This window comes from Liolophura sinensis, chromosome 10 (assembly GCF_032854445.1).
Source record: "Liolophura sinensis isolate JHLJ2023 chromosome 10, CUHK_Ljap_v2, whole genome shotgun sequence".
In the NCBI taxonomy this organism is placed as follows: Eukaryota; Metazoa; Mollusca; class Polyplacophora; order Chitonida; family Chitonidae; genus Liolophura; species Liolophura sinensis.
In genome coordinates this window covers 1,521,380-1,545,169 of record NC_088304.1, presented here as the reverse complement: position 1 = coordinate 1,545,169, position 23,790 = coordinate 1,521,380, and the positions used below count along the sequence as shown (strand labels likewise).

The 23,790-nt window shown below is 39.4% G+C and overlaps 3 protein-coding genes across 3 annotated transcripts in view; 1 reads left to right on the top strand and 2 right to left on the bottom strand.

The window, feature by feature from the left end:
• The window catches only part of LOC135476609 (uncharacterized), a 34,339-nt gene extending 24,824 nt beyond the window's left edge, over positions 1 to 9,515 (bottom strand). The window contains exons 1-6 of the mRNA XM_064756691.1: positions 9,447 to 9,515; positions 6,286 to 6,333; positions 5,226 to 5,338; positions 4,679 to 4,742; positions 2,651 to 2,803; positions 937 to 1,030 (exon numbers count right to left, since the gene is read on the bottom strand). Of these exons, the coding sequence (XP_064612761.1) occupies positions 937 to 1,030; positions 2,651 to 2,803; positions 4,679 to 4,742; positions 5,226 to 5,338; positions 6,286 to 6,327 (466 nt within the window). The 5' untranslated portion in view covers positions 6,328 to 6,333; positions 9,447 to 9,515. The remainder of the gene's footprint in view (positions 1 to 936; positions 1,031 to 2,650; positions 2,804 to 4,678; positions 4,743 to 5,225; positions 5,339 to 6,285; positions 6,334 to 9,446) is intronic.
• A 289-nt stretch (positions 9,516 to 9,804) lies between these two features.
• On the top strand, positions 9,805 to 16,963 carry LOC135476731 (transmembrane protein 17-like). The gene is made up of 4 exons (XM_064756851.1): positions 9,805 to 9,914; positions 12,021 to 12,124; positions 12,838 to 12,951; positions 15,688 to 16,963. The coding sequence occupies exons 1-4, from the start codon at positions 9,812 to 9,814 to the stop codon at positions 15,961 to 15,963; spliced, it is 597 nt and encodes a 198-aa protein (XP_064612921.1). The 5' UTR covers positions 9,805 to 9,811; the 3' UTR covers positions 15,964 to 16,963.
• A 3,942-nt stretch (positions 16,964 to 20,905) lies between these two features.
• Positions 20,906 to 21,970, bottom strand: LOC135476357 (uncharacterized). Its single transcript, XM_064756356.1, has one exon. It carries the CDS (start codon positions 21,968 to 21,970, stop codon positions 20,906 to 20,908), a length of 1,065 nt encoding a protein of 354 aa, XP_064612426.1.
• Between the last annotated feature and the right edge of the window lie 1,820 nt (positions 21,971 to 23,790).

Here is a 23,790-nt window from a genome sequence, read left to right as displayed (position 1 = left end):
AACACCCCCCCTGACATCGATTCTAATATTGCAATTCTTCATCTTCTTCCCATGTTTGCAAGGTGTTTATTCAATCATCTTCTCAAGGTATTATTCTGTGCAGACTGATAAAATTATACTTTTTGTGAAGCCCTGAAAACGAACAATCCGACCAATGTAGTTTTGTCTCCAAAATCAAATTAAAAATGTTCACGAAAGATGCACTGAAAGGCGCTCTTTCTTATGCGAAAAGATTGAGGAATTAGGGTATATAACAGACTCATGAATATTGAATTTACAGTTATCAATATGCACACCAGTGCAATATCCTATATTTTTAGCACAGCTATGTGGTCCAATGAAATCGGCTGGATTGTACCACGTGACTGTACCAGGAGCCATATTGAATCCCGGAGCTATATTTTTTTCATATGATATGGTAGCTTTCTATGCATTTAGGTACACTGCTCTTCGCATTTTTGTGAACACTGATTAGGCAATGTTGTCATATGAATAAATTTCACTATTTGTTGATTTCCAAATTTTGCAAACTTATACTGTAATTCTTCAACCTTCTCACATCTTTAGGTGTTTATTCAAGCATATTCTGAAAGCATTATTCTGTGTTGACTAATAAAATCATACTTTTTGTGAAGCCCTGAAATTGGCCAACCCAACCAATGTAATGTTGCCACATAATCTAATTAAAAACGCACATAAACTGCACCGAAAGTTGAGATCTAAAGTGACTTATTCAAGTGCTCAATACAGAGTGCAACACCCGACGAGAACGGGGAGATCGACAAACTGTCTCCAGGCCTGCCGAATCGGTATCTTTGATCTTTATTTTTCTGAGAAATCCACATCAAATTTTCAACACAATGTCAACTGATACGATGCCATTCGATAATGTGCAAAACACTTCACAATAACCTAATAATCTTTGTGCAACTTTACCATCTTTGTTCACTCGGAGTTCTGCCTCTAGGCCTTCACTCTTAGATTTGGACTCCACCAACTCCTCCGCTGTTGTCTCATTTAGTTTTTCCATCTGTGGACAGAAAAAAGAAATATACTATGTCAGAACCAAAACATCTGACAGCAGTGCATGGAGGGTATGTTTATATCCTACAGAAAAAATGTATGTTTCAGAACCAAAATTTACATCTGACTCCCTTGACCTGCCTCTTAAAATGAACTTTTTCAAGGTTTTTTTAGGGCAAATACAATACTTGTTTTTAAACATGTACATAAGTGAAAAAGTCTCGCAGAATGTATTTATCAACATGTGTATTCATCTGCCGGGTTAAGAAACCTTTCAAATATTTTCAAAGCTTTGTCAAAATAAACAAACTCTAAATATAAGCTCAAAAGGCACACAAGAAAAATTCACATGAAAAATGACGCTAATTACCCTACCCTCTCAACCTTTTCACAAAAGACATAGCAACCTTCAGAGCAATTTAAGCATCTTTTTAATTTGATTTTGGAGACAAAGCAACAATTTATAGATTGGTCACTTTCAGGGTTTCACAAAAAGTATAATTTTATCAGTCAACACAGAATAATGCCTTCAAAACATGCTTGAATAATCAACCTGCAAACATGTGGAAAGGTTGAAGAATTACTGTGCATTGAAACTTTCGCGATTTACAGAAACCTCAACAACAGTGTCTGACCGCAGCTTGTACAGTCACTTATATAAATCTGACCGTAATTTGACCACATATTCCTGATGATACCAGAAATGTGATACAATGTGACAGAAGGAATACATGTGAACTAAAATATGTGAAAAACCCACAACCCACAACAGGGATTAGCGTGATTTTTACAAAATGGAAGTGCAGGGAAGACAAAACCAGTGAAGTAATGAGATACAACAAAGTTTTTAGTTTGTTTCAGTGGACATGGCAGCTATAAACATGGGGAGCAAATCAAGTTTACTCTGGGGTGAACTATCAATTTCAATTGGGGACTTTCAAGTTCAAACTCTGAAAGTAAAAGAAATCCTGCTCTGCCACATGAGCTTGTTTTTATGAGAGTTTAATTAATTTTAATTTAATAATTAATTCTAATGTTTTATTAATTCTTTAATTTCTGTGAAACCATTTCTATCATCATTCTAATAGGTTTTAATGGGAACATTAGGTGCTCAAAATAATGCGAAAAAAGTTTGGAAACTTTGGTTTGGTGTCAAAAATGCTCTTATAAAATAATTCCTTGACCGTTCATTTCGGGGAAAAAATTGTCTTTTTACTGTACGTACACTTCTATCCTAAAGGCTAAAAATTTTTTGACAACTTAACAGCCATTATATGTAACTAACAGTAGATTGCAAGATTAATAAACAGCAGAAAAAATAATTCTGGGAAGGCATAAAAGTATATCTATTTTAAGCAATTCATAAAAAACGTATCCGAATACTATAGTGCCTTGTTGTATCTCATCAGTATATTTCAATAACTTCGGGAAGGGAATCCCAACTTAACGAAAAGTGGGCTACGTCTTGGGAATTATTCTGAAAACGTGTATTGAAACACACTGGATAATACGTTAACAACCTTATTTCTCTCTAGTGACAAAATGGTCGCCTGATTGGAGTAAAAGTAAAAGCTATCACATGTATATGTAAATGTAAGTTTACACTTTGTCCTGTAGTGTCACTTACCAACAGCAGTCCCCTCTTAGTCACATACGCATCATGTTTCAAAGTTTCATACTCCTCATGATCTATTACTACTTTGCCATCTTGTTTCAGTTTGTCAGCACAGTTACAATTTCGACTGGACAACTTTGATCTCTCGTCTCTTTGGTGAGTTATCTGTTAGTGGGGTAGAACATATGCAGTCTGGCAAAACTTCTCCCATTCTTGGATTAACTAACATTCAATGAATACAGCAATTTGAAAAAAATCAAAACACACAAACAACAGACAGACATACATACAGACAGACAGACCATCAAGGCTATGAGACCATAGTAGTCTACATGGTTCACTGTCAAAGTTACTGTATTTCGCTGAAAGTTTCGAATTTCTAAAGTGTCACATTAAGTTTGATTCTGATCAATTGATTTATCCACATTATATGGCCGCTTATGAAGTTTTTGTGAGGTCTGATTAATTTTTTAGTAGAAAAACTTAAGCGTTGGCATAAGAAGTGTCACATTAAGGTCTTTTTTTTGCCACATTTCAGGGTGAAATACAGTATGCTCTGAAGACATCATCCATAATTTTGAAAACTTCCCAAGTAGACACCCAAAAGTTGATAAGAATTCACTAAGGTCACTGATTAAAGGCACTGCATGTTGTTCTCTGGGTTTTTTTTTTTGGTTATCTTTAATCTAACTCTGGGGCTCCAGACAGCGTGCACATTTGCCTAGATTACACACTGATATTCCCTAAATATTCATGGTACATTTTACCTCATACGTATCTCATGCGAATCGTCTCTCAATGCACAAGTTAGAAAAACACTGAGGTCTGTCAACTTGTTAAAACAGCCCTTCATGTATTAATGTGTATCAGCTGGAGGAGCAGGCTCACTGGGCATCCAGGCGTAGCTAGCATTTTTTGTCTTGCACTTTGACTGGACAGCGAGATTTAAACGAGCCAATCCAAACTACACTTTCCACTGATTCTCGTTCAATACCAATTCCAGTGTCAAAATCTAAAGTGGAGTGTCCTGTCAATTCAAAATTCCGCTCTTGACTTTTGGCGGCAATAGAAACAGTTCTTGGGAAAATGTCCGGAATATTTCATTGAACATTTCTGATATCGCAATCCACCTCTGGAAAACAACACGATGGCCAGAAAATGACTGGCAAAACTTTAAATGCATGGAAAGGAAAAAAGATTAAAAAAAAAAGATACAAAAAAAGAAGTGCAAGGATTTTAAGAGTATAGGTTACCTTATTACTAATCATTGCCTTAAAGACATGTGGCAGGCTGAAAAATTATCTGGAGCCCTGTAACTCTTCACCATTTTCTTTCTTTTCCATTTCCTCAAGACATCACACAATACAAGATAGTATGAAGCTATCCCTGATTATGTTAGATATACTGTTTATTTATTTATTTATTTGATTAGTGTTTTACGCAGTAAGAATATTTCACTTGGATGACGGCGGTCAGCATTATGGTGGGTGGAAACCGGGCAGAGCCTGGGGGAAACCCACAACCATCCGCAGGTTGCTGGAAGACCTTCCTACATATGGCCGGAGAGGAAGCCAGCATGAGCTGGACTTGAATTCACAGCGACCGCATTGGCGAGAGACTCCTAGCGCGCCAAACGACTGAGCCACGCAGGCCCCCTTGATACACTGTAACTTGAAGTGCAGAGAAATAAAATTCCTCTTTATACATGTAGTTAAAACACCAAAGTTTTATATAAATTCAGTTAGAACTGAAAACAATATTCCATGCAGTTTTACAAAACCAAGTGCGTAGCTAGTTATTTCATATACAGGATAAATGATCGGTGAACACAAATCAGGAAATTTTTTTTTTTTCTTTTTTGGAATTTGAACTTTGAATTCTGAAAATGGTGCATTATAAACTTCAGTGAGGCGACTCAGTGATGGAAATGGTAGTTACCTTCATTTACAGCATCACAGCAGAGCTTTCTAATCTTTAAATCTAATTCTGATAATTTGTGCAAAGACAGACACAACACGCACAGGACAAGGAGAGACTTACATGGCTTGATCTCTTTGATACCAGACCTGTTGAGTGACTTGACGGCGGTTTTAATCCAGATGGTCTGTTGAATAAATTAAAATCATACACCATTCCTGCCAAAAGAGTATATTTCATAAAATTTCATATCTCTCAACAGCTTCAAGGGACAGTGGGTGAATGGCCCTTTAACTTTACTAACTGAATTGACTACTGCAATAAAATCAAACATAAAAGAAAAATTTTATTTTTCAGAATTAAATATGAGGTGAAAGCTCATGTAACAAGTACACAGATCTTCAATCTTCAATCGATGAATTTGCGACAATATCACTTTTGACCACAGGTTCAGACTGGGGGAGGGGGAAGGGTCTCACTGTTAATGATGAAAACATGGTAAAAACAGGAGAAAAAAATAAAAATGAGACTTTCTTCATGTTTCACATTCAGGTTAAATCCAAGGCCGTGTTCAAATACTCTACAGAGCAGACAGTGCAGCTTCAAACTGAACTAGCTCATGTACTTTCTTGAAAACAGGGATGAAACAGGCATAAATAAAACGGCATACTTGACGCTTTTGTGTGGGACAGGTATTTTACACCTGCTTGACGGAAGAGGTAGGTTAGACTGAGTACAGTTGATGACATCATGAAGGGGCTGACGAGGAGGGGCGACACTCTCCTGAAATACAACAAGAAATGGATGGCAGTCAATGGGAGGCTCATGTCCAAATCATAGCAGTCAGAACACATTGTTTTCAGTGCTGTGCTTGTGTACACAGAACTCATCGTTTTCAGTGCTGTGCTTGTGTACTCAGAACTCATCGTTTTCAGTGCTGTGCTTGTGTATACAGAACACATCGTTTTCAGTGCTGTGCCTGTGTACTCAGAACACATTGTTTCCAGTGCTGTGCTTGTGTACTTCATATATATTTTTTGTCATTTATTTACCTGATCAGTGTTTTACTCTGTACTAAAAGAATATTTCACACATGACGGCGGCCAGCAAATGTGGGGAAACCCACTGCCATCACTAGGTTGCTGGTTGACCTTCCCACATACAGATGGAAAGGAAGCCAGGAGTGAGTGAGTGAGTGCTTAGAGTTTAACGTCGTACTCAACAATTTTACAGTCACATGACGACGACTGTCACTGAGGCATGCTGGCATGCTAAACCACTTGGCTTTTTATGAACACACATACACGCATAGCATTGGACTGAACTACGAGTTCTCCATTATACACCAAAACTTTGTCATTTATTTATTTGATTGGTGTTTTACACCGTATCATACTCAAGAATATTTCACTTGTACAACAGGCACGACCTTTATGGTGGGAGTTAACCCATAACCTACAGCTTTCTGAAGCAGTACTCAAAACTATCTAGACTGTAAAACCTTAGTTTATCATCAGAGAGGAAGAAACCTCGAATGACAAAGTTATATGCTATCTGTTGTGTGTATGGAAATACAGATTATAGTTCATCACAAGTAGATTTCACAAATCAATGTTTGCTCTTTTTATTTATCATGTTAAAAACTACAGTAGATAAACATGTAAATATAGATGAAAGGCCAGTAGCTAAATATAATACAGTTTATTTATTGATGCGAAACCATCACATACCTTAAGAACAGGTGGTTGATTTTCTTGATCATTGAATTCCATGATGCTCTACAAGTAAAAAGTTTTATTTTATTCAGATTACTGATAATCTTGAAGTTCTGAAGCTGTAGAATAGATTTCCAACGCCACAAACTTCTTGTGCACAATTCATGTATCAACAAAAAAAACCCCATCAAATACGATTTTGAATATACATGTAATGTAAAAAAAAAGTTCAGCGAGCAGACATGTGGCTGTCATAATGCTTCTGAGTTTTCTTAGCCGAAACAGTTGACCTTTCTTAGCCGAAACAGTTGACCTTTCTTAGCCGTCTAATCACCTAACTACAACGCGCACAATGAACAATCTGCCCATGTAAATGTTTGAACTCAACTAAACCATGGCGAGCATGTGCACGTAGGAAACTATGGCTAGACGTGAAGTAATAAAGTTACTAAGACATGCTGATGTTATTAAACCGGGATAGCAATGTTCATTCTTGCTCAAGGATTCTTAATATATTGCCTAAATATATGCCAAATTATGGCTGTCACTATTTAACCGTGGAGACATACTTGGCTGTGACGATACCACCAAGGCTGCTCAGGTTATGTTCCCAGTTAATTCTGCGATGACATAATTTTGGCAAATTTATGACTATTGACAGAAAATATGCTTAAAATAGAGGGGTAATTTGAAAATATAGAACATGTCTCAAATGAACTTTTTTTTTTTTGTTTTTGATATTTAATTTACAATGAATTTTTCATCCTTTTAATGTATTTGTATCTTTTTAAGAATCAACAGGGAATCGGCCTCAACTGGGGCCAACCATGAGATAACAAGGGCATGGATGGATGGATTCAGCGGGGTTCAACGTCATACTTAAAGTTAAAGAAAGCTACAATATGAAGTAATGTTCATCATAAAGATAACTGAAAACTGTAAAAATACTTTCATTTATTTTTCAGACTTTTTTCAGAGTATTGAAAGGCATTTAAATATTTGATTTCTATGGTAGCCTTTATGGGCTATACTGACGGTATTTAGGTACTATGACGTCACCTTTTTTCCTGATGTTCACCAGTAGGAAGGAATTTTTGAGAACATTATTTCAGTAATCTTTTACTCATGGGTTAAAACAGTTATTACAACATTCAGTGTCGTGATTGAAGTTGGAAAAACTTCCTGTCACGTCAGAGTTCCTAAACTCTGATAGTATGGTTCATAAAGCCCACCTTAGAATTCAAAGGTTTTAGCGGCTTTAACTCTCTTCACAAAAATCTAAAAATAACATAAGTGAAAGTATAGTTATGCATAGTTTTAAGTTGTCTGTATGATGAATCTTACTTCATACTTTAGCTTTCTTTTACTTTAACCATTTTTCAGTTCATTATGCGTGTGTACACATACTGTCTCTTCTTGTTGCAGGTTGAGTCCGTGCTGCCGCCACTGAAGTATCATGCCAAAGACACCAGACATGATACCACACAAGTGACACCCAGTCACATCATACTGACACCAGGCCAATCAGTCCTGTTTCCGTGCTCCAGGCCTTGAAATATAAGGAGTGCGATCGTGCTCGCGCTCCTACGCGCACCTAAACTCATTTTGGGGAGCTCTATAAATCGCACGCCAGCCGCCGTGACAGGGGAGGTAACTTTAGGCAAACTCTTCTGTGTTGAAGGTGACAATCGTTGCCTCTGCAAGGCGAAAGGGAACGGCATGTGTACTGGTTAAGTGCACCGTACAGAACGTTCACGCTCTAGTCTTCAACAGGATGTCTTCCGTGAAGCTAAAAACCTTCCTTGCATGGCCAACAGGAAATGTGATAGGCTACAAAACGAGTAGCGAGGATGGACTGACGCAAGTAACTGAGGTGTGGTGCAAAACCTGCGCTGCTCACAAGGCGCAGTTGGTACCCAAGCTCCGTGGAAGAGCTGTCGCTGACTTCATGAAGTATACAACGGGAACCAGCTTTATTACAAAACACACCGTCATGCGGCACCTTGAATCTAAAGTGCATCATATGGGTGTCGAACTTGAAAAGTTGGCTGAGACAATGATGACTTCTCATATCTTTTGGAATTATATGCTGTTATTTTTTTTATTATTATTATTTTTTTTCACAGCATTCAATGACACTTCTGACAATGACACTTCTGACTTGTGCTGTCTTCTGGTATTGAATTTACCCTCATTAAGACACCTGTTATCCACCCATGACCATGCAGGCCCTCAGTAAAATAGTCCAGGTCAAAGCCATTTAACTTACCAAAACTATGGTAGCCATGTTTATATAGATTTTCAGTTTTTGTATATTTTATGAAATAGCTCTCCTAAAGTAATTTAGGAGGACTATTTCCAGGAGAGCTTTTCACACTCCTTGCTGAAATAAGGAGGACTGAAAATAGCACTCCTGGGATTTTCAAACGACGAGGCCTGGTGCTCTACCCTCTAAGTACTGAATGGCAAGCGAGGGAGCAACAAAAACGATTTTTGAAGTCTTTGGTATATGCAACATGGATTTGATCATTTTAACCATTAGGCCACTAAAGTGGTCCAGATCAAATGCTGCTTTAAATTGGATACAAAGGCCCACTTACTTTGCAGAATGGACTGAATGGGTCCAACAATTAAACATTAAGGCAGGTAAATATCAGAATTTGTGGAAAATAGACCTTGACCTTCAATTTAATTGAACTACAACTGTATTTTGAACTTTTGGGATAGGCAAAAATTTGCATTTTGCCCATTTAGCTCCATGTTGTTTATCCCTCCTGCTCCTTTAACCCGGGTGCAAAAACTATGAATAATTGAGGCAGATAAACATCAGAAATTATTGAAAATAGAATTGCATCATGCTTTACCAAACATGCATCTGCATGCTAACAAACATACATCACAGAAGAGGTTGCTACAACATCATGTACGATATGTGTGAGCTGGACGAGAGTACTATACATCTTGAACGATTTAACCAATTTTGGTTTTGCACAATATGACCGTACTCATGTGGTTGTTGTTGCAATGAATTACAATGTATCTTCTCTTGATTGTGGATGGCTGCTGTAAAATCGTATGAAATCTGTGCAGAAACAATACAACACCTGGATTACTTGATACACAATGACTAAGTAATGATAGGGCCCTATAAATTACAAAATGACCACAAATGGTACCTGCGTGTGAACATTCAGCAAACCGAAAACAACTTCTTTTGAAAATGGCGCTGTTGTCGAAATGACCTTTCCGCTTTTCGGTTTGCTATTGACCAATCAGATGATTTCTAACCTGGGTCAAAGTTCATCTGCTAAGCGGCATTCTCCAATATTGGGCTATATCCGCCTATGGGTTAAGCCGCTAAGTTCGGTATTTATCAACGCAATCCATCAATTTTCCAGTGGAATTTTCATTAATTCGCCAACCTCAAGGTGAACCAAAAGCGAAAATTTAATTTAATTCTAAAATAAAATTTTTCTTTGGGTTTGTTCTCCACTTTGCGGATGTTTTCGACCTGTTTACACCACGTGACCCAATCGTCAAGATGGACGTAACTTTGAGGCGCGCTGTCACATCTGTGACCGATCGAGTGTTTCCTGTGTCCAAAGCTTCTCAGGATCCGCAAAAACATCACATTCTAAGATCCGGTAAAGTTGCACGATGGTCAGAACTAGCTAGCACACAAGCCACTGTTCTACGTAACCACTCGAGAACATTTAGGATATCGAACATCTGATCGGACATGTCTAAACAACAACAACAACACCAATTTATCGCTGTTTGTAAATTGTAGGCAGTGCGTAGTCAGTCAACAGCTTAATAGCCGTATCAGTATTCTGATGTGCTCAACAGCCCAGCTCTTTACCTTTGAAGCAGTCTGATTGTGGAGGATAAACTCTCTTGTATTAAAGAATTATAACAAAAACAGAGCTAGTAAAATCTTAAATTTGATCTCAATTTTCATCAGTTCAGATACTTATTTTTGTTCAGCACTCTCTCCATAACACACGAAAGGCAACCCTTAATCCTATACAGTGTAAGTCTGTAAACTGTTTATAGTTCTGATGAGACACAGAGTTGTACTAGGTGGCTATTTCAGCTTCTCTCTTTACGCTGGGCTGGCAACCAATGGTAAACCATACACCATTTCACGCTATGTCTGATAAGTCCTTTCTAAGCAATGTGATTCATCTGTGGCTCTTACCTGTCATCTTGCCTGCACACACAACATCCCAGGTATATTCCACTCGGCAATGACACACCAGCCCGGTTACCATCTTTGCTGAAGCACCTGCTACTTTGCCTTCACCACAGTTATGTTCATAAATCCTGAAAGAACAAGCCTAATGGCAGACTTGTTTTGAAACAGGTTGCAGTATGTCGTGGATACTGTGCTGGTGTGTCATTACCAAGTGGAATATACCTGGGATGTTCCATGTGCGGGTTAGCTGAGAGGTAAGAACCACAGTTGACACCTGTTTTGGATGGCAGACATCATTTAGAAATGGCGTGGAATGGCGTATGGTTTACCTTTGGTTGCCCCTGTGGCTATAATACTTTGCTAGCAGAGTATAAAGATGGAATTGAAGTAGCCACCCAGAGTTGAATGATCAAAAGTTGATTACCTGTCAAAAACAACTACATGCTGCCTGGATATCACCCTAGATCACCAAAGCAAAGTCAAATGCTCCACTACTTTTGGTTGGCCATAGACCTCAGTGTAACGTTTGACGACTTAACCCACAAAATAAATGTTGTATGTTTTTAAGTCATCAAATCAAATCATTTGCTGTCAACACTAGAGTTGTCTGGTCAGAGGACAGCCTCTGTATTAAAAACTTGACTCAGAACTCCTTATTAAGTGCTTTAATATTGTAGATGACATAAGACACTCAGACAGAGACTGGTACCGAAGCTACAGGATGGTTTAATAATTTGCAATGTATCGTATCCTAATTTGAAATTGTAGTTACTCCATGTCGTTTTTTAATTAGCCTTCAATCAAATCATTTCTAGTAACCTCCATACGCTTGGTGCAGGAGTAAAGCCTGGTTGAATCACTGCCTTTGCAAGTTTATCAAGTCACTTGCTTTAAGATAGGATCTTTCAAAAGGAAAGATTAAGTTTTTTATTCCAGCTAACTTAAGGTAAAATCACCAGTTGTCCAACAATTGTTGAGACTGAATCTTCAGTCTGCACTTTGTTTCTCGCATGATTCAGTTGGAAACACAGGTCTGTAACCTGCCACATGATGTTATCTAGAACTCTGTGATGTCAATTTCTTAAAAAAGCACCTCTTCTTCGAACAAACTTCTGGATTCTGTTATTTAAGTTTTAACACTTCGTGATTTTAAGTTTATTAGTTGAACTTGGCCAACATGATTGAGGTGGTTAGCATGCTAGGGTGGGGCGCAGTGACCCAGGAACCTCTCACCGATGCAGTCGCTGTGAGTTCAAGTCAAGCACAAGTTGGCTTCCTCTCCGGTCGTACGTGGTAAGGTCTGACAGCAACCTGCACATGATCGTATGTTTCCCCTGGGCTCTGCCCATTTTCCTCCCATCATAATGCTGGGCACCATCGTGTAAAAATATTAGTTCAACATTACATGTAAATTGTGGACGGGACTTTCAACGCGAAAGGGAAAAATATTTTGAAACGTGTATTTAAACCAGTGTTAACTTACCTATTGTTAAACCACTCAGTGTAAAATTTTGTCACTTGCATCAATCTGTTAACTCTTTTCAACTTTCAGGAAATGACTATGTCACAAATTTGCCCCTGCAGATGTCTCTCTACTTCAACACATGTTTCGCCCCATTTTGGATCATCACAAGCATTGTACTATTTGAAGCCAAGGTAAAAATGCTGTATTCACCGGTACAGACAAATTGTGAAGCTACCATATTGTTAACATTGTCTACAATGGCTGTTTCGAATTTTTGGGGACAAGTAAGGCATTCCAATCTCAGAACAAATGGACGCGTTTGAAGTGATATGTGGCCAATGTCAAATTTAGTGGCAGATATATGCAGATTGGGTTTTTTGTTTTTCTTCCACACATTGCCAGAAAGGTTAATTAATGTGAATTGTTGTGGTCATGTCAATCCATGATCTTTTGTCCACTTTACTGTTTTTACAATAAATAAACAAACATTGAATCACCAACATTATATACATAATGAGTTGTGGTAAACCTATTTACGTTGGGCTTAATACCCATTTCTTAGGGTATGTCTCTTTTGTTCACATTATTTATTTCTTTACATGTTTTTGAGGTGAGCGAAATAAGCCATGTTTGCATTTTAGATAGCCTTCATTTTTTGAGTCGAAATGTGACAAGATCGCGCAGTACATGTTAGCTAGGTACTACTGTGTTTGGCATTACAGGTAAAAAAAAAGTGTTACTTTGAAATGTTGCCAATTTATTGGCCATGGAAAGCAGCTGCAAAGCGGACCACGTTGGCTGCTCTGTTTTGACAAGTGTGCAATGTTTTGCAGCGTGCAGATGTAGGATGCAGATGTGGCTGATAATCAAAGCACTAATAAATGTTCTGTCATGCTGATTTCAGTTTGACACTCTGCCCATCCTGTATAAAATCATCCTCACAGCCATCTACGTCATCTACTCCATCCTTGAAGTCATCAGACTCTATTTGGGTTACTTAGGAAACCTGACAGAAAGGGTAAGACTGGTGCTTTTGGCATCTAGATGTTTTTTCAGGTTCTCGGTTCTATATGTAACTACAAGAATCTCTGTACTGGCAGGTCAATGTAGTCCTATATGTAACTACAAGAATCTCTGTACTGGCAGGTCAATGTAGTCCTATATGTAACTACAAGACTCTTTGTACCGGCAGGTCTATGTAGGCCTATATGTAACTACAAGACTCTCTGTACTGGTAGGTCTGTGTAGGCCTATATGTAACTACAAGAATCTCTTTACTGGTAGGTCTATGTAGGCCTATATGTAACTACAAGAATCTCTTTACTGGTAGGTCTATGTAGGCCTATATGTAACTACAACACTCTCTGTACTGGTAGGTCTGTGTAGGCCTATATGTATCTACAAGACTCGCTGCACTGGTAGGTATATGTAGGCCTATATGTAACTACAAGAATCTCTGTACTGGCAGGTCTATGTAGGCCTATATGTAACTACAAGAATCTCTGCACTGGTAGGCCTATGTAGGCCTATATGTAACTACAAGAATCTCTGTACTGGTAGGCCTATGTAGGCCTATATGTAACTACAAGAATCTCTGTACTGGTAGGTCTATGTAGGCCTATATGTAACTACAAGACTCTCTGCACTGGTAGGTCTATGGAGGCCTATATGTAACTACAAGACTCTCTGCACTGGTAGGTCTATGTAGGCCTATATGTAACTACAAGACTCTCTGTACTGGTAGGTCTATGTAGGCCTATATGTAACTACAAGAATCTCTGTACTGGTAGGTTTATGTAGTCCTATATGTAGCTACAAGAATCTCTGCTCTGGTAGCTCTATGTAGTCCTATATGTAACTACAAGACTCTGTGCGCTGGTAGGTCTATGCAGGCCTATATGTAACTACAAGAATCTCTGTACCGGTAGGTCTATGTAGGCCTATATGTAACTACAAGAATCTCTGCACTGGTAGGTCTATGTAGGCCTATATGTAACTACAAGAATCTCTGTACTGGTAGGTCTATGTAGGCCTATATGTAACTACAAGACTCTCTGTACTGGTAGGTCTATGTAGGCCTATATGTAACTACAAGACTCTCTGCACTGATAGGTCTATGTAGGCGTATATGTAACTACAAGAATCTCTGTACTGGTAGGTCTATGTAGGCCTATATGTAACTACAAGAATCTCTGTACCAGTATATCTATGTAGGCCTATACAAGTATGCACATGTATGTTTCGATTTTCTCACCCCCCCCCCCCCCCCCCCCTTCACTCAATCAACTTCATATTGAAGATTTTTATGTTCACACTAACTGAACCAATAGATATCATAACCACTTACCAAAAAAAATAACCAACTCAGAGCTGCTTACAGTGTAGTCGCAGCCAAAAAGAACCAACTCAGAGTTGCTTACAATGTTAAGGCAGTCCAAATATAAACAACTCAGAGCTGCTTACAATGTAGTCGCATCCAAAAAAATACACCACTTGTATAATTTGAGTGACAAGAGAATGTAGACACTTTTTACCACCGTTTTACATAGAGCCCTGGTTGCTAGTTATCCGTTATCATCTGTGTTTTACAATCTGATCTCAGGGCCGTGACTCTTTCAGGTGGTTAAAGTGCTGGCTTCCTGTGACTGTCAAGTTTGATTTGTTATTAGGTTTCTTGTTCAGATCTCTCCCTGTCTGAATTAGATGCATGTTGAAGTCTGAAAGTTAGACAGGCATTTGACAAAGACTAATAAAGTTACTTCTTCAAATCCAGCTCTCACTGCTTGGACTGCAGCTTTTATTCAAGTTTTTCCGGGCCATTTTGCACAAAGAGATTTTAGCTACAATCGATTGTAGACCCCACAGTTGATTGTAAAAATGCATTGCGCCGTGTCCGCGTGTAAATTTTTGAAGTTACTATCGCGATCTTATAGGTGGCTTGTGTAAATTGAAAATGTACCAGTCATTAACATTTCTTTATTTTCAAAAGAGTTCTACATCATAATGATTCAGCAGCCAACAACAACAACAACAGGGGAAAAATGCGCCTAAGATATTTTTGAGAGAACTACATTGCACATGTCTGCAAACAGAGTCAAAAAATACTGTGTAACAGTCTACCTATGGCAGATATTTGTACTTAATGTTAATTTTGGGACGATTCTAAGTATTTACCACAGGGTCGATGCGATTGTAATTTCTGATAGTAAGTTACAACTATCGTAACTTACAATCCCTTTGTGCAAGAGAATGTTGATTTGTGATTTATTGTGGCCTGTCGGGTTTCCTCCACCCATAAACCAGACCCTTTTTATATAAGCGATAAAGTCAGTATTAAACTCCATTACGGGGTTTCGAGTTTGGACTATTCCGTTGTTAAAGGTGAAAACAGTCCCGCTGTATCATGTGACTTGTGAAAACTGTCAGGCAACCTGTATTGACAATTATTTACTGATAACTTGTCTCACAGTGTTCCAGAGGCCCAAATGACATCGCTTCTTTCCTAGAAACTTTCCAAGTCCAAACACATTCATCTAATGCGTTTTCACTAATGATCGTTTACTCTAAATGACTTTTTGTGAAACTATTTTTCAAATGCCTGTGTTATGGTAAGTGCGATCAGTAATAGTTACCTAGCATTTTTGACAGGTCACATGATACAGTAGCACTTTTTTTAACATTTAATGATATTAGAGTTCTCACTCAAAACTCCCTGTTAAATAAATAAAAATACAATCTGATTTTTTCTCTCCAGGTCCCGGAGTTAGCCGGCTGCTGGCTTCTCACACTCCTCATCCAGCTCCCACTTATCCTCTTCCTCCTCCTCAATGAGGATACGAACATCCTCCCCTTGGAACGGGCTGTTCACATTGTGGAGCTTCTGTTCGTCCTCTTTGAGGCGTTCACAGGTTACTTCGCCATCCGCATCATGGTGAACTATCAGGTCACAAGATTTCACCTGCAGCAGTTCAGTGACCTTGAACAGTTGCCTGAGCACTACACACATGTGCAGGACGTTCATTACAGGTGATTCACCAGGTGAAAATGTTCGCCTTGAAGATGTACGCTAAAGGTGCTTCTGAGGCAGAGAAATTACTGATTTCACCTGTCAAAGGTGACCTGTTAAAGGTATTCATTAAAGGTGATCAAACAAAATTTAACCAGTAATGAAGCAGTGACATCATGTAGCTCACCGTCACAAAGTTGAGTCCAGGTGCTCTGAACAGTCCACCCAAAAACCTGCAGAAGACAGTGAGCAAGAAGAGCCATCCAACCCAAAGAGTTAACACCTGTGCAAATCGTTCATTACATCTGACCGTGAGGTTCTCCAGTAGGATTTTTTTTCATTTTGAGGATGAAGTAAAATGTTCGGGCTGGTATATGTCAAAAATTGTTGAAAATTGACCTAAGTGAACAGTGAAATGATACCATTGATGAAACCCTAGACTGAGACACATACGTCAGTACCAGATATTGGTACGTGTGTATTTAACAGCTGGGTTTAGAAGCCTTCTTGGGTAGGCAGAGCTATAAATATTTTTTCTTTTTGGGAATACTTAAAACGGCATGTAGAATCTTAGGTTATACGCAAATAAGGTGAGAATAGAGGGTAGATAACTCATTCACGAGTAAGGTTAGGATAATGAAAAATTAAGCATAGATATCCCGAAACAAGTGAGAAATCTCACATTCTGTTTTTTTCTGTTTCTCACATTTCAAATGACAATATTTTAGTCAAAATTCTATTTTGTCATCTTAAAAATATTGAAATGTCAAATGTACGACTTTCTCTCGAGGACCTAGAAAGTGACAGCACCCATGAATGGTGATATCGTGGTACTAGCAATTCTGCCAGGGAGTTTTGCATGTCCGTTGGAAATACTTTTCCGTCCATCCATTGTTATATTATGTGTTAGTTGTGTATTTTATTCTATATCGATACACATTTGTTTTTAAAGAGAAAATGTTCCAGTTGTGTACAGTCTTCGATATGTTACTTACGTGTCATGTAAAAAAAAAATAAAATTTCAACCGTCACTTGTCAAGAGGTTCTTTATTTCTTAAATTTAGTGTGGTAAATTTCTTATTTTGTCCAACTTTATGAAGGACCCCGTGCAACTAGATAGGAAATCGTACCACTTGGGTGCAGCAGTGAGGTCTAATATTTTTTCATGCAGAAAAACAAGTAGAACTTACTTGAATATGAAGTACACTGAAGAAAGTGTGTGAAAAATCTGAGAGGTGCGATTTATAGTTTTTGTTTTATCAAAAGGCAAAACTAGGGTCAAAAGCAGATTTTGCTCTTGTAAGGCGTTTTGCTGCGGGAATTCCCGTCATGATAAAAGTATGATTACGTGAACCAAAATCATTTCTACAGGTTTGGTATCTAGTTAGGAAGTAATAAGCTATAACGAAGTATCGTGCTGGTTCACGCAATCATATTTCAATAAATTGCAAAAAACGAAATAATTAAAAGTTCAGAGGAACTCTACATTCACCATATTTCATGGTTTCAAACGCCTTGCCCGTTTTCGTTCAGTGGTAACATACATACCTTGAGGCAACTTGGTGGAACAGGATAACGAGTTCGATTCCTATAATTGCGTATGTTTTTTTTCCTTTTAGTGCATTACAAAGTGAGATAATGGAGGGGGAGATTAATTTGCACAACACAAGTTCTTTTTTTTGTATTTCTTCACATATTGTCAAGAGGTAAGATCATATTATTGTAAAGCTATGCAGTATTATTGGAGTGAAAGCTCAACGCTAGCAGCGTGTCGTACAATGACACAGAGAAAGAGGCATCTGTTTATTATTTTAGCTTCGTCATAAATGTCTGTAAGACACTTTCATATATATATCCACGGAATAATTCGAAAGACAAGACCTGTTTCAAATACCAACATTAGCCGTAAAAGGGTATTATCCCATATATTTGACAGCATACAGTAGGCTGATGGTTAACCACGATCCTTCATCGGCTACACCTGTCACGTAACAACTCCCACCGCATAAAGGGAAAGCCCTTGCGTCATTTCGCAGACGATTTGTCACTGTGAGCAGTTTGGCAGTTGACCTGAGCGACCGGGTGGCGATTTCCCATTAAGTTGTAAGGTGTTCTTTATGTATTGATGCTCTTATTGAAGTTTTCACTGAAGGCCCACATACCATTATAAATGAGACAACCTTCGACTGAAAAATTTTGGGTTATCATAACTCTTGGACTGATTAGTCGATATGTCGTCGGGGATCTGGGCGACTATTGATGCATTTGATTTATTTAATTATTTATTTAATTGGTGTTTTACGCCGTACTCAAGAATATTTCACTTCTTGAGTTGACGGCGTTTATGTATATGAAGATATCGCTCGCGATCGCGTGGCAGTCGGAGTAGTGGCGGGTGGTTTTTGTGCAAGCGAAAAAAAAAAAGAACAGATGTGACCAAAGTTTTGGTTATCGTTCATCTATTCAGACTAATTTTGATCAATCTGTCTTTGTCGGATCATGATGAATCGTATATGCAGACATTTTTCACTGAGTGCCTTTGTTTTCATAAAACCACGTGACTACCGTGGATACATGTGGATTAGGAATTCAGCAAGAATCGAAGGATCAGTTCAGAAAGGACTGAAATTCCATGGGATTGAATCCAATAATCTTGTTCAGGTACAAAGGATACTTATCGCCTTTGGACCGTTTGTTTTTAAGATTTAGCTATAGGGAAGTTTTGTTCTCGATGAAGATTCTGTTAATATAAGAATTAAAGCTACCGACAGGATGAATATCACGTTTATCATTATTTGTAAACTATACGAAACAAAGCAGTTCTAACGAGATTGGTATTTTGGGTAACATTGAATACAACACGGCTAAGTCATGATAGCTGGAAGCTGATTTCAGATTTATGTTGTGTGACAAACTAAAATGAGCGCAAACTTGCCACAGAAATTTGGCATTTAAATCTTTCTTTTTTTCCATTGTTGGCGTAAAGGACGTTGATCGAGTTAGAAGCAACATCATATTTTCCTAGCGCGATTCAGAATTTTTTTTTATTTGATGTGCACTTTAATTTGTGTGGTAATGTAGTTTTTAATTGTCTAATTTACTGGATAAAGTCTTACTGGCATTCGAACCTCTACTCTTCACCAGAGATGTATTGTGTTAAATCAAACATTCCTGTCGCTTTTGGAAAATTTCTAATATTTACCTGCCTTGGGGAACAACCCGATATAGGATTTTTAAGGTTGAGACTAAAGCAATGACGGAACGGAAAATATCAGAAATTTTCAAAACTATGCCCCAGGATTTTATTTAATCGAAGTACAAACATATGTGCTAGATCTGAAGTGATGTAAGTATATAGGCCTACCGTGGTGAATCATCAGTGACGTACATGTACATGTACTTATTGCTGTATACCACTCACAAGTGTATATTAAAGATAATCCCCATCTGCTCAGTTCTCGGTCATTTTCAGGATTAGCTGCTCTCAGCTTGTGATATATCCAGTGAGGCACGAAATAAAAACAGCAGAACGTGGTCCGGGTCGTTCGCATACTTCAGACATTAGCCAGGTTAAAGGTGTAGCCTACATAGCCTTAAGAGGACTGTGGTCCAACTGTTCGTGAGGTGTATAGAGTGTTGTATCTGCAGAGCATCCGATGGCCATCGTGTACGAGCAACATGTAACGTTCTTCTAAGAGCTGCAGTCGGAATCCGTCGGTGCACACTTGTATTTCCACACGTGAATCTGCATGTATATCGCGTCGCATAATTACTGATTGGTGATTGACAGGGCGGGTGATTGATTTGGAACCTTTCATAGTGAAGACCTACATCAAACTATAGCAGCTTTGTTAGGAACACCTGTAATTCCAACCAGTCGCGTGGAGTTTATGTTTCATGTCAAGGCGGGTGAAAGACGTTCTGTCACCTGCCTTCATTGACGCCTGCCTTCATTGAAATGAACACTGACGCCTTGACGAATATAGTTTTCTCTATCTAGTCTTAATTTGACGTCGTGTCTGGCTTCATTTTAAGTTTTGTCTCACGAGAGGTTTCGCTGTCATATAGTGCTATATAGGCCTATGCTATTCACGATATATCGGTACCCACGAAAACATAACAATTAAATTCAGTCGTGTAATCAGAAAATCGGACAGAAGCTTTTAAATTTACATATTTAAACATACAGATTTATGTTGTGCAAATCCGCTTTATGGTGGCCAAGGTTCGCTTCCACAACTGTGAGCAGTTCCGATTCACCTGTTGTTATGCGTTAGTCCGGTACCTTCGGTGGCCATTACCAACATCAACGCTTCTACAGGGATACGATTACTGGAAAAGTGTACAAATCTACAAACTGCAGGTAAGAAAACTTCTAAGCATATGCTTCATTTAATAATCCTTACCATTGTGGTTGTTAGTTATCGTCTCCATTTTATACCACTGGCACCCCTAGCACAGTTGGTATAGCGTCCGCTTCGGGAGGCGGTAGATTCAGGATCTATCATTTTACTTCCTCGCTTGTCGTTCAGCATGAAGGGGATAGTGCAACGACCGTATCAGTGTAATGGCTCGTGCGGGGCGCCCAACTTGCCTTCGATATTTCGTCTCAGTGAAGAAGCACTGGATAAAAGAGCGGTGGAAATCCGCCCTGCAAAAAGGAGGCACATTACATGTACTAAAGGGACTCCTTCGTCGTCATATGACTGAAAAATTGTTAAGTACAGCTTTAAATCCCAAGTACTCACTCACTCACTCACTCACTTGGTACCATTATCTTAATCAGACGATACTTGGAAGTTGGATGTCATCAAGCCCATTTTCATACTATTACTGCTATCAACATTATCATTATCATTATAATTACCATTACCATTACCGCTGTGTCTTCGCTGTAGTGTACTGGCGGAAGTAGTAGAAAATTGGGTGGAGTGTACCCATTTTGCGCGACCCTCTTCTCAGATATTCACTGTTCGTAACAGCTTTGGGGCTGGGGATACCGAGAGGTTGGGGTGGGGGCTGGGGATACCGAGAGGTTGGGGTGGGGGCTGGGGATACCGAGAGCTTGGGGTGGGATTGGGGATACTGAGAGGTTGGGGTGGGGCTGGGGATACCGAGAGGTTGGGGTGGGGGCTGGGGATACCGAGAGCTTGGAGTGGGGGCTGGGGATACCGAGAGGTTGGGGTGGGGTTGGGGATACAGAGAGGTTGGGGTGGGGGCTGGGGATACCGAGAGGTTGGGGTGGGGCTGGGTATACCGAGAGCTTGGGGTGGGGTTGGGGATACAGAGAGGTTGGGGTGGGGGCTGGGGATACCGAGAGGTTGGGGTGGGGGTGGGATACCAAGAGGTTGAGGTGGGGGCTGGGGATACCGAGAGCTTGGGGTGGGGTTGGGGATACCGAGAGGTTGGGGTGGGGGCTGGGGATACCGAGAGGTTGGGGTGGGGGTGGGATACCAAGAGGTTGAGGTGGGGGCTGGCGATACCGAGAGGTTGGGGTGGGGGCTGGCGATACCGAGAGGTTGGGGTGGGGTTGGGGATACCGAGAGGTTGGGGTGGGGGCTGGGGATACAGAGAGGTTGGGGTGGGACTGGGGATACCGAGAGGTTGGGGTGGGGTTGGGGATACCGAGAGGTTGGGGTGGGGGTGGGATACCGAGAGGTTGGGGTGGGGGCTGGGGATACAGAGAGGTTGGCGTGGGGGTGGGATACCGAGAGGTTGGGATGGGGTTGGGGATACCGAGAGGTTGGGGTGGGGTTGGGGATACCGAGAGGTTGGGGTGGGATTGGGGATACCGAGAGGTTGGGGTGGGATTGGGGATACCGAGAGGTTGGGTGGGATTGGGGATACCATCATCCTCAACACCATCACCACCACCATCGTCTTCGTCATGATCATCATCATCATCAGTAGCAGCAGCATCACCACCACCATCATTATCATCAATATCACCATCATTATCATCAACACCACCATCATCATCGCCATACATGACCGTCATGTGGCTGTTGCAGAGAAGTTTAGACAGCATCATTATAGAAGTACCACTGTTGTAGCGATAACAATAGCGATAATTTACGAGCATTGCTGCTTATAATAATCATCCTCATAATATCATTGCTCAAAACAATAACAATCATCATAGTCATCATATATCACATAGTCATCATTTTCATCATATATAAGCGCAGTGGTCGTCGTTGATAATCATCGTTTTCATGTTTTTTTTTTGTTTTTTGTCTATTTCCTCTTTCAGTTTCCAACATATTTGAAATATATAACCCAAGAAATGTAGAATTTTTTAAATATTTTTAGCGATACATGTACATTACCTTGAAGGGAATTAATATGTAAAGTGACGCACAAGACAGGACTTTATGGGGAAATACCTCATATTGTCCCGTTATTTGTCCTACCCTTCCAGGATACCTTTAAAACCGAGGCTTGCGAAAATCGGCTTGACTCGCATAGTACGGTATACCGATAAGCCCTATAAACCTCCACAGGGCGGTATCATGTAGTCTAAGTCATGTTCTACCAGCGCTACCACACATCGCCCGCGGGAAGGGAAACCGTAACATTGCAAATCTGCCGGATTACAAGGTGTAGTACAGCGCATGTCAATCGTAGTAGGGATTACAAATCTTAACATCGCTATAACCTATGTATGTGAACTATGTATCACTTATACATACAGGCCTTAAACGATGTTTACATATTTCTTTATTTTCTTTCTTTGTTTACTTACTGTGATATATACGTGAATATCTGAGTAAAACCAGGTATGTTTATTCGTTTGTTTATTTATTACACACCGTATATAATGTAGAGATGTCACGGAGACATTACATCATGTTCATTTGTCTAATCCAATTACTTACCTTACCTTTACTTAATGCTAATTTTTTACGTCTTTTTGGTCTCCATTTTTATAGACCAATTTTTCTTTCATCGTGAGCTATATATAGTCTGTTTTTTTTTCACATTATTCTATATTTTTCAAAAGCTGCATGTAGAAAAAAAAACCCACCGCAATATCAATACCTGTATGGGTTATACTATAATTATTTGTTCAAGTAAAGTTACAAACAATTTACAACGGTCGTATGTAATCACGCGAGACTTGTAGTTTCTCACGTGTGATTTGTTACAGCTATATGGAGGCTGTATTCTGCTCCTGTATTATATGGCAGTATGCGTTTTTTTATGTGAGAATACATTACAACGTAAATTTACACGCCTAATTTTATGTTTTAAAACATGGAATATGTGTTTATAAGTTTACTCAATACTTACTCATCAAGTAGGCGTTGGTGTCATCTGGGACAACCTTGATAACGTACAAATCTTTCATGAAGGCGAGTGTCTCAAAATTAATTTGTTAAAACGTATTTTTTTCATTTATTTCACTGACGTTTGAAGCCGTACTCAAGATTTTTGAACTTATATGATGATGGTTAGGTTTATGGGTGAAGGCAGCCAGAATCCCCGGAGCAAACCACCGCCCTTCTCCAGGTAGCTGACAAACCACCGCCCTTCTCCAGGTAGCTGACAAACCACCGCCCTTCTCCAGGTAGCTGACAAACCACCTTCTCCATGTACCTGACAAACCACCGCCCTTCTCCAGGCACCTGACAAACCACAGCCCTTCTCCACGTACCTGGCAAACCTCCTGAAATCAATAAAAGAGACCTGGAGAAATATATTTTAAGGACATTCTCAAGATATTTAACATGGCGTAGAAACGTGTGTAATTGTCTGTTTTTAAATTAACCGATGTATATGGAATGTAGGCCTATATAATGCTTTCTATTCAGTAGTCATAAGATTTGCATTCTGTTTTTATACCATAAG